Source organism: Glandiceps talaboti, chromosome 2 (genome assembly GCF_964340395.1).
Source record: "Glandiceps talaboti chromosome 2, keGlaTala1.1, whole genome shotgun sequence".
Lineage (NCBI taxonomy): Eukaryota > Metazoa > Hemichordata > Enteropneusta > Spengelidae > Glandiceps > Glandiceps talaboti.
Window position 1 is genome coordinate 9,888,194 of NC_135550.1, and position 12,456 is coordinate 9,900,649.

General features: G+C 33.5%; 1 protein-coding gene across 1 annotated transcript; it reads left to right on the forward strand.

Moving 5' to 3' along the window:
* The first annotated feature begins 245 nt into the window (after window positions 1–245).
* Window positions 246–9,087, forward strand: LOC144453599 (putative 3-hydroxybutyryl-CoA dehydrogenase). Its single transcript, XM_078144922.1, has 8 exons — window positions 246–400; window positions 1,216–1,352; window positions 2,747–2,852; window positions 3,934–4,028; window positions 4,410–4,506; window positions 5,479–5,577; window positions 6,427–6,537; window positions 8,876–9,087. The coding sequence occupies exons 1-8, from the start codon at window positions 349–351 to the stop codon at window positions 9,052–9,054; spliced, it is 876 nt and encodes a 291-aa protein (XP_078001048.1). The 5' UTR covers window positions 246–348; the 3' UTR covers window positions 9,055–9,087.
* Window positions 9,088–12,456: the final 3,369 nt, after the last annotated feature.

Consider the following 12,456-nt stretch of genomic DNA (forward strand, 5'->3'; position numbering starts at 1 on the left):
AGGAGAAGGTAGGTTCACGCAAAGTACACAACGATTTTTTTAAAAAATGTCACACTGAAAGACGTCTTCGTTGAAAAAGACCGTTCAGTGGTATATTTTAAGTGTCTTGTCATTTTTGATGTCCATTTAAATTTTAGGAGAAATAACAAGGGTCCACTGAAGTGGTTGTTTTTCATCGGAGGGAACATTTAGCATGACCTACCTCGATAATTATAGTAGTTGTGTCCTTTCTATTTCCGGCTTCCACCGTCGTTCAATCTCATCCAGACCTCATCTGTCATATTGGTGATTTCACAATGGAATTATTTGCGATTTAACATCTTTCAAGACAGTCTTACTCGTCTGAAGATGGTTCGAATAGCTGTTATAGGATGTGGATTGATGGGGACAAAAATTGCAGGTAAATTTCATTGAAATTATCGCGATGTTTATGGAAATTATGCAGACAACAACAATTGTCGCGGATCGTCACAGCGTAGCGGTTCCATTATTATGTTGTGCCAAAATATTTATAAACATTGCTTTGTACTAATCCGTTGTCTACACAATAATCTCGATAACAAATGTCAAATTACATTTCTATTGTACTTATAATTTATATATACTACAATATTGTAGACAGATTAGAAAATATGTTTGTATAAATTGTAAGATCATGACAACTCCCCCCCCCCCCCCAATCATCATGATCATCATCATCATCATCAGCAGGAGCAGCAAGTTACAAAAATAGATATAAAAGATTTTTGATCATTCTTCAGTGTGTCACTCACTCACCACTCACCCACTCACTCACTCACTCACTCACTCACTCACTCACTCAATCACTCACTCACTCACTCACTCACTCACTCACTCACTCACTCACTCGCTCACTCACTCACTCACTCACTCACTCACTCACCCACCCACCGACCCACTCAATCAATCAATCAATCAATCAATCAATCAATCAGCCAGTCAGTCCTTCAGTCAGTCAGTCTACCAGTCAGTCCTTCAGTCAATTTATCAATCCTTTACTCAGTACTATGGCCACTCATTGCTATTAACAATGGCAGTTGGCAGACTTTCCAAAGAAATAAAAACTATCACATGCTGTTTATAAGGAAAATGAATTTATGGTAATGGCCTCAATGTATTGTTGTAATCTGTAATCTCATTTTATTAAATAGACTATTGTCCTCATAGGGTGTTATCATGAATTGTGTATTTCAGGTGATATGGCATATCACGGTCACAGAGTCAAGATTTATGACCAGAATGCTGCTGCATTAGATGCCTTCCATGCTAATTTAGAAGATGACAAACTTGAACTGAAAAATGAAGGACTAATGACCCATCCTAATTTTCTTGTAAGTAGTCGTCATGGTGATTGTTACAGAAGATTTAATTTTGTATAATTCAACATTCTATCATGAAAGTATATACAACCCATTCCATGTTAGTGTTCACTGACTCTGTTTGACACAATGACGCTGAAACCAAAAAGAAAATATATGCACATTCTACATTTAAAGATAGCATGATTGCAATTTCTTTCTACATTTTGTCTAAAATGAAATGAAATGAAATAAAACATTTAATACATTCTGGAACTAGACACAGACACATGGGTGCCAATGTTTTCATGGCTATATTTGTTGGTATCTGTATCACCCATGGTGGCATGTTATTGCATGTCATTAAGACAAAATGTAGCAAGAAATTGTATTCATTCAATCTTTCTATAGCATGCGCAGTTTCTTATTGGTTTCTGTGTGATTGTATCAACCAGAGTGGATGTATAGTAACATGAAATGAGCAGTATGTATGATACAGTAGTCTTCTATAATACTATATTAGTTCCAAACCAAGAAACACTGTTTTTGGATGTACATTAGTCTTGTTGGGATATTTTGTAACATTGTGTATAGTTATCCCGATATGATAAGATGCACCAATGCAAGCAAAATACCAAAGGTCACTTTTTACCGTGATGATACTATGCAGTAGACACATATTATAGTCTGTGTGTATTCAAAATAACTTGCAGTAAACTATACGCAAGTCTGCTCTGCTTTTCTTGAAATTCAAGTTCCTGTCTAAATCAACATGTCTTTTCCTAAGGTGAAGAAGGTGGTATGATTATGAGCTCATTAATTGGCTCTGTTTTCAGGATAAGAACCTTGAAGTTTGTTGACCATCTGTGTGTTGGCAGATAATTGGTGTAACTGCAAGGTTTTTCGACTGGATGCTTTAATATTATATACTTTCATGATGTACCTCAACACCAAGATTAAGAACAAGTCATTTCCAAAATACAAATGCAAATATGTCTAGCAACATGACCACACCCATAGCAACAGCGAAATGATTGTGTATATTGCAAAGATAACAGGGTTGGATAGGCAACTGGATAGTGATTCAGCAAATGAACACCTATACCTAGTATGGATCAGCATGTGGGTAAACATTTTTAAAAAACTACTGTTGTGCTGCAATGCCATTGGCGCTATTTTTCTTTGATATTACTGGGGCTGGTATAATTATGTTATTCTTCAATATTTTCCTTCATTCAGCTGGAAAATACTCGTGACTTCAGGGTCTTGTCACCACTTGTCTAGTGACTCGTAGTGACAAAGACCTCTTCTTAGGTCACTCGTAATTTCCTTGGCTGAACGAAGAAAAATAACAAGGAATAACATCTAATTGTCATATACTATGATGACCGTTTATGTATCATATACTTTGTTGTTCTGTAACACAGGGTCAAGTATTATGTATCAGTAGACTTGAAGAAACTGTACAAGATGCTGACTATATATTTGAAGCAGTTATTGATGACCTGGAAATCAAACAAGATTTATTTGAAAGTAGGTCATATATCCAAGATATTTTGATAGTTGGTTTTGAGGCATTGACTCATGAGGGGAACATCGCCTTTACCAGCAAAGTGCAATTCTTGCACTTTCTTATCAATCCATATCAGCTCATTACCATAACTAAGTGTTTGCTTTTTGTAATTACATCTGATAAGCCTGAGTCGTTGCTGGTACAGGTACTAGGTCAAGACTGAAATGCTGTCGACCGAATGTGTGCAAGTACTAGTGAGTGTGTTACTCCGCCGCGAGGCACAACTGGCTTGGTTGAAAGGTCACGATTTGGCTTGGGTGAAAGGTCACGATCCGATCGCGATCATAACATTAGGATACATCGTGCACCGTACATTGACGATGTTACATGTGGTATATGGACATCAGATATGGGAATTTGCTATTTAAGTATCTCTGCGCTTAATTTTTCAAAAAATTATTTAACTAACTATGGAACGAGAAAAACTGTAGTTCCGAGTGCAAGGTTACTTTCAAGGAGTAAATCTTTGAGTCAAGGGACGTTATCAGCTGTTACAACTTTTATAATCCTATTACAGTTGACTTTGCAAACAGATTTAGAGATTGTCAACAACCCGACTTGCCTATTGATGAAGTCAGGTTATCCGTAGTTTGGTTTTACCGAAGCGTTTCCGACATGTAATAGTAGAGTGCCTTAGTAGCTATGTCTGATACTGGATATTGACGCTGTAATAACTCTATAATGTAGACTGCTTTCAGTGCAAGCATTTCAAAATGTTATGTTGTATAACAAACTGATTACAGTATGAAGTCATAGACAATATTTCCAATTCCCTTGATTGTCTATATTGAATTAAATGTTGTATTCTGGAAGCCAGGAAAGGATACAGATACACATCTGACTTGCAAGTACTGTATATTGAGTCATTTGTGTGATTAGTAAGTGGATTACTTGACATCAGCAAACCATGTACCATGTAGGTTTAGTGGTCTACCCATACCCCAGATATAATGCTATCATTGTTATACTATAATGTGATGCACCACAGTCAGTTTTTTACCCAGAAATAATTTGATAATGTATTCATTTTGTATTGTCTAGGAATCTCTCACCTGTGTAGTCCCACAGCAATTCTATCATCAAATAGTCTACGTCTTGATATGGAGAAAGTGATTGAAAGGGCAGCATATAAAGAGGTGAGAGGATGGTGTTACTTGTATATGAAGTACATGTACTAACAATACCAAGAGAATTCACTGTGCTAAGGCCATAGAGTGCAGTGAACATGTAATTGATTGTTCGAATCTGATTTCACATACCTTAAAGTTGAACTTACAACTGCCATCTTATAACTTGCTTTTTTAAAAACTCTAAAAGTCCAATGGCATTTGTGAAAAGATTTCAAAGCATTTTTGTGAGAAGAACTTGAGACTTGTGATGTATAGAAAAAGTTCACAAATTTTATTGAGACGGAAAAATTTGTCATTGTTTGTGCCAAGTGAGTGTACACCAACAACAAAGCTGTCTGTCTAAGTACAATCATGATTAATCTACCTGACTAACCTTTATATTTACAGAGAATTATGGGTTTACGGTTTCTACATCCAGTATATGCTATACCAGAAGTAGAAGTAACAACCACCAAAGATACAAGTACAGAAAATGTTGAGAAAGGTAATATACAGTTAAAAGTTTTATGATAACTATCTCATATTACAGGTTGTGTCATCGTCAATAATTCTCTTCCATCCATGCTTTGTACTAGTAGTATAAGTTTGTGAATACATTACTAGACAATTAGCCAAGGAAAATATTAGTGACCTAAGGGGGGCTTTAAGTCATTAGGTCACAAGTATTTTCCGGCTGAATGAAGAAAAATAAGGGAGAATAACATATTTATACCAGTGACAGTAATATCAAAGAATAATTGGGAAAAGTAATGGCAATTTTGAACGTTTTGACTCGTATTTCGAACACAACAGAAACTGTAGTGTAGACACATGTTGTCATGATGTAGAATGACTAGGGTATAAATTCCATATTTTGTGTTTTGTTCAACTTGGCATGTGCACGGTATAATAGTATATGTAGAAGTGACTTCCTAGTAAATAAAAATGACAGGAGATTTAAAGTTAGATTTAGATGTAAATTACGGCAATGATATTACAGACTGCATACATATTAAATTTCTGATGCAATGTTGAAGTATTTGACACACATTTCTTAATTATGCGTAAATATTATCAAATAAATTCTTTCCATGACATGTAATTAATTCTATGTCCACCATAGAAATATAGAATTTATCATCTGATGAATTTACACAATACTTCAATCAACTGATTCTGACATGAGTTATTTTCTTGTAAGCCAAGCTATATCATGTCGCCTCAGATATCACATTGTAATTTAATACTGAGTTGACTTTTGCAATTTCTTCATGCCTTCATTAGTTTCCTTTATCACAAGATTTTGATATTGTTTGTTAATTTTCAATTTGGTCATTTTCATGTAATAATGCGATGTGACCTGTCAGATAAGTAATAAGAAAATTTGTTAAAACACACAGGGTAACAAGATTGTGAATATTTGTGATCCATCATACCTTATTGTATCATTCTTGTTTTCATTTTTTTCACTTTATAGTTCGACAGTTTCTTGAAAGTCTAGGCAAGACATTATTTTTTCGTTCCGGAAGAGAACCTCTTATATTATCAGATTCCCAAATTGAGTCAAGAAAAATGGGTAAGTAGTACTTGTAGAAAGTTTAATGGATAACTGCAATCGAAGTACTAGGGTGTCATACCCCAACCTAGGAAGTTGGTGGTAATTACTGGCATTTAGTTAGAGGTGAAATATGGTCCAATGCAGGTGAAAGTTCTGTAAATACCTGCAGTCACTGAGCAGGTGACATTTTAAATTTACTGGCACTTGAAAGGTGAAAATTCAAATTAAACTGCATTTGATGGACACATTTTGAAGCCAACTTACATATTGACTATTTTCATGATAATGAGGAATCTTTTTATTTGCATTAATATGAACATTATTATTCAACAAAATTGATGATTATTTTTATTTAACTGATAAATATGACATTTGTCACAATGAATGTTCCTAAGAATTAAAAGTTTGATATATATTATTTTACTTTGCTCCTAAAATTTACGTTTTAGGAGCATTGTGTGCTCCCAAAGAATAAAATTCAGGAACAAATTGATCCTAAAAAAATCTTTCACCATTACCTAGAAAACAAAAGACATTTTATATTTTCACCTTTACAAGGTAAACTAACAAAAAACATTTTTATATTTTCTCCATTACAAGGAAAACAAAAAGGTCATTTTATATTTTCACCATTACAGGGGGGGGGGGGGGGGGCAAAACATTTTATATTTTCATCATTACAAGGGAAAAAACATTTTATATTTTCACCATTACAAGGGAAAAAACATTTTATATTTTCACCATTACAAGGAAAATTTTTTTTTTATATTTTCACCATTTATACAAGGAATTTTTTTTTATTTTCACCATTACATGTACAAGGAAAACAATATAGACATATTTTACATATTTCATTTTTTATAACAGCCAGACGTGAACAGATCCGTAGACAGAGAGGCTTGATGGGTAGACCCGATATCAATATGCCACAGTTGGGTCACATGGGTAATTTAGCGCCCCCACAGGATGATGAACTAGGTATGTATGCATGATTGATTGTGTAGGACTACATCACATTGCAAGCACTGAATCACCTGGAGACCTTTTGACTTATATGGCCCACTGTATTCCACAACACTTAATCAGATCTCCAGTAAAGCATAGCTAGTAAACACCAAGATGATTAGTTGCAGTGAAAGTTTCAATGAACGAACAAGTCAGACAGGTCACTGTTACCATAGTGATAAATGATGGTTTGACTTCCTATGTACCTCAAAAATAAAACAGCCTTAAACTTTTACTGTTACTTTGTGTATTAGTAAAATTTCAACTCATTGGCAGTTAAAATTACGAAAAAAAATGAAGGGTCATTTAATATGCAAAGTTTTTAAAATTGAGGTCAAGCTGCTAATAGAATCAAGCCATTTTATAATCCAAAGTGGCTGCTGAGTACTGTGTTAACTTAGATCTCAGACCACTAAAAAGATATAGTTAGTGGTCTCAGCTTAGATGAGATGATTATACATATGTTCACTGATTACGAGGGCAGGCAATATCATATGTCTGTTTCTTTGAGGGAATGTGGGTCACCCCATCACAGACTGTTTCTCCTGAGGGCAACTAAACGTGACCATAGGACGTATAGCATCAAACATACTGTTGGCGGGTTGACTGAGAAGTACTGTCATCCTTGACTTTTGTTTGGCCACCTTCCGAACGCAGATTTGAGTTGTTACTACAAGACTAGGGAAGAGAGTGAATGAAAATAGGTTTCAGAATAACCATGCTCCCTTTAATTCAGATAAAGGAATCCATAGAAACAAGTATGTCGTTCGGATGTATTCAGAATTATTTAACATAACTAGCAGATATGTTGATCTCATAATACAAAATACATGAAGGTTTTATAATTAAGAAATTTGTCATTTATTCAAAGCCAATGGGAATAATTAGATGACATATCTCATTATGTCAGATTTGTCAGTTTATATTAATATGATGATTTGTCAATCTAATGATTCCCATAGCCTTGAATAAATGACAAAGAAAGACTATTTTTCTTACAATACTGTACACCCTAAACAGTATTGAATCACCTGTTGGTAAACATATTTGGGTATGTGTACATATAGTATGTTACAATATCCCAATCAAATTGATGTTGCATTCACACCCTAAAATCCGGACCCAACTGCAAAATCATGATTTCAACCTCTGAATGTACCATTTACAGATAAAATCAACCGGGAATTAACACGTACAATGTTTAGTAATTATTGGAATTTTAATAATTTTTAGTGGATGGTTTTCTGATCAATAATGTAATACTTCTAGTTACAACTAGTGTAGTTTTTTAATCGCCCAGTATGCTTCATTATAAGATTTAAGACATTAGCATTTGTAGAGTTGATCACGAGGAGGCCAGTCACAAAAAAGGTATGTTTAGTATTAAAATGACACCTATTTGCTTTTATGTTATTGAAATGTGAATATGATATAATCTAAAACAGAAATTTGTAGATGTACACAGAAGAAATAATAACTCGTACAATTACAGGGAAGTGAAAGTTGGTGCTAATTTTTATGATTGAGGGACTCAAAAATTTAAATTTTGACACTTCTTCCGGAAATTGGTCACTAAAAAGTACATTAATTTTATAAAAATGAGTATGGTAAATATATAAAGTTGTCATCACTTGGTAGATTTATAATGATCGATAAATATGTCACAAAAATATCAATAATGATGATAATTTGATAACTCATGTTATACCATACACAGGCCAAGTTATTGTTTTTGAACAGAAAATATGGATTATATATCCTGGTCATTCTATGTCACAACAATCCATGTCTACATCACTGGTTCTGTAGTGCTTGAAATATGAGTCAAAACATTCCAAATCGCCATTATTTTTTTCCCAAATTTTCATAATTTATGCTTGGGGAGTTATAATTATATTTATTCTCCAATATTTTTCTTCATTCAGGTGACAAATATTTGTGACTTTTAAGGGTTTGTCACTACTTGTCAAGACCCCTTAGGTTACTCATATTTTCCGAATGAAGAAAAATATTGGGGAATAATACTTCTAGTATCTAACATTCAAGTTGTAGGGATCAACTGTATGTGTACTTTCAAATCCAACTATGACATTCTACATGTATACTGCCCTCAGGAAAACTAACAAATTTCAATTGTACAAATGCTGCACTGTGAGGTGTCCCAGGAGACAGACTGGACTATATAGCTTTGCTATTTTCCGTTCTCCCTTTATACCCTTTTACCTAAGACTCAAATATTTCTTCTTTTTCAATGCTGTAACAAATGGGTAATGAATAAATTATAATAATTTGAATTTGTATTTAATTACAGCCACCCTTAATGACCGTGACTGTGCTATCTGCATGGACCGTCAACGAGACTGTTTACTGTGTCCGTGTCACCATCTAATTACATGTATGGAATGTGCTAAATCACTTCTGAATCGCAAAGATTTCTGCCCAATCTGCCGTAAAGACATCACTGAGATTGTACGCGTTTTCCATTCTTAAAGCTAGTCATAGATAGAAAGACTTGAAGCCTTACCATATATATTTGTATGTATAAAAATACTTGTTTATATATTTTGTATCTGTGTTATAGAAATCAGAAAAATGTAACACATTTTTGTCACTTAGCTACTACTTAAGAGTACACATTTACATAGCGTAGTCCACAATGGATGTTATCAACATAGCACAATACAGTTATTACCCCTGACTCAGACCTATATCAGTACAACATTGTGCATACTTACCGGGTTACCAGGGTACCTTAACCATAATTAATAACCTTTATCTCAGAAAGCAAAGTCCCTTTCCAGAAATGTATGTTCACACTGTCTGACATTTTAGCCAACGGATAAATATACATGTTTTGCAATATTCGGTATAAATGTCACATTAGCCATTGAATATGAAATAATTTTGATGAAAGAAATGAATATGAAATCAACTTTTGTACAAAGAAGAAACCAAGATACTGGACAACCATTCATAAAAAAATATTTTATATACAGTATAAGGCCAAGAAAACAAATTGTTTTGTTTCTCGTCCCCGTTCACATCACCTTAGAACATGCATGTTGGCATTTTTATTTCATTTTTTTTCTAAACCTTGTTGTCAGTGTGTTTTTCCTTCCATGACAGTCCAGATCTTAGTTTGATATTTAGTAATGCATCCACACCACATGACTGTCATTGGTACAGTTTCAACCATTTGTTTTGGAGTGATGAGACATATCTGTTGTAGAGAGTTATAAAATAATAACACAACATATATGATAGCCTGTGATGCTTTCTTTTCGTGCCAAGTATTGAACAGTATGATGCAATCCGGCGGATTAAAATCTGATGTGGTGAAAGCAGCTAGATGTCTTTATTTACCTCTATTTCCATCGTTTTGTGTCATTTATTTTGTTCTGGATGATTCTGGGAAGACGGCAAGCACCCAGAACAAAACTAAACCACTCAACATACTACTATGCTCAACACAATGGAAATAGAGGTAAATGAAAACATCCAGCCGATTTCACTACATCGGATTTTAATCAGATTGAATATAATGCTGCTTAAAAAAAAGAAAAAATGAATACCACATAACTTTTGTATTTTTCCTAGGAAGGGAAACAAAATAATTTCTTTTCTTGGCCAATTTAAAGTGTATCAATTTACACTGCAATGTGTTCATTTCAAATTTTAATAACATTGCATATTTTTTCACAGCATTGACATTGATTTTCATGTCTTTTTAAAAAATATATATATAATTGTTCAATTTGTTGTTATTTATATTTACAAGAAGTACAATAATGGTGATGTACTTAAAATATACTTAATTCATGTACAACTCTTTTTTAGGATTTATTTTCATAGTTATGTATGTAATTTCATTTCTGCTATTACTAATCATACTACAATACTGTACTATACGTGATATTCATGTTTATAATTAGTTTGTACATTTCACCTTAGTATTGAATCAAAGTGTTAGGGTATGGTCTTCAAAATCCCTAGTAGACACATTACTCTGCTTTTTTTATCATGTTAATCCTCTTTCTACCAGGAGAGTATTTGTTTGCACATAAAAAAAGACTATAAGTTGAGAAAGACAGAATTAATTTCGACTACATTGAATAATCCACATCAGCTTAACTAGGAAGAGATAAATCTTTCTGATTCATGACTCAATCCATTGTACACAGTACCATCAATGACTAGTAGATTAGTAGATTTTTTCAGCTAATAAGAAAGACTGCTAGATTTCCTTATAAAGGTGGTGAGAAGTTTAAATCCACTCTGAGTTCTCCACGCATTTTATTTTGGTCCACCTTGGCACCAAATTATGATTTTAATGTGTAGATTTATCATATTTCTCATTTATGTAGCGAGGCTTCTCAAACTGTTGTGATAAAAGTACACAATGAGAGAGATAGGATATTTTTATATCAGATAAATAATAAATTATCACCACTGCCCAATGCATACATACTTTTAATAATTGTGTGACTTTAAATATTTTAGCCTTTCTTGAAAGCCTAATGATAACATTGGAAAGTGAAAATTATCGCAAAGGTGCCCGATAGCCATCTTGTGAATTTCTACATACACCATTAAAGTCTAGTATAGGGATGATCACACAATGTCGCACAAGCTCAATATTAAACGAACCTGTTTACTGCGATGGTAAACACATCAAAATACTACCGGAAACCGAGTGTCTCACATTAGAAGTAAATTTGTCATCTTTTTTTAAAACTTATCAAAATCTCAGTAGTAAATACAGAAGCTGTTATCAGTGAAAACAGGAACATTTTCGAAATGTGGTTAGAAGTGTGAAAATGTTCAGCTATCGCATTGACACCAGACCCCTCCTCCCCCCTAAATGAATGAAGTTCGCTTTATAGAGCTTTATGTGACATAGTGTAATCATCCCTTTAAACTGTGAATACTGTGAATACAAAGTCTTGTATATTGTGAATTTTGTACAGTATGATATATATTGTAATATTTTGTGAATAAACGCCTTGCTCTGAATGAAATACTGATAGTTCTTTACTGTTTGTAAATGCTAAATTGTGTCACAGTCATATTGGTGAGATGATTATTTATCATTCATTGACATTTTGTGTTGGACAGATATTTCCCCTAAACTAGAAAAGACCAGATTTTAAATGCTGGAGTTTTTTTTTATCTAAAACAACCCAAAGAATGGATTTAGTATGGCATTTCTTTCTACAAAGATGATTCAATCACTTGTGACGTTGTGATCACATTTACAACTTAGTCATCTTATATATAGTATACACTTCTATGCTGGATTTGAAAGAAGTGATGAAACAATATTTCATAATTTTTTTTGCATTATGATAAAAAATAACAATATATTATTTACCTGTATTTTTAATAACACTGAATAAAAATGGAGATATTAACAGCTACATCAACCTTTTGGCAAAAGTTTGATATAACAAACCTAGTCTTGGTTACTCAGACTCTCACTGTTGGGGGCTCTGCCTATGAGACCCATGTATGAGACCTCTTGTCTGAGAAGAGTGTTATTAGTTTATGTTTACATTGACCACTAGAGGGCGCCATACAGTGGGAAAAGATCAGTATTCACACAGCAATAGTGTTTCATAACATTCACAACATGTACATCGAAATGTGCATTTACATGTAGAGGGATTTCCTGAAGAGATTACTAATTTATCAGTAAACAAGTTGTTTTAACATCTAGTTTTTCAAAATGTAGACTTGAACTCTACCAAATTTTAATGAAATATACTAGGATGATTGATTAAATGGATGACGAGAGTCTTGCATTGATACATTTCATCAAATCAGTAAGACTATAAAGTGACCAGATTTTCCTCTAAATTCAACACCCAGGATATTTTGTAATTGTGTGTGTGA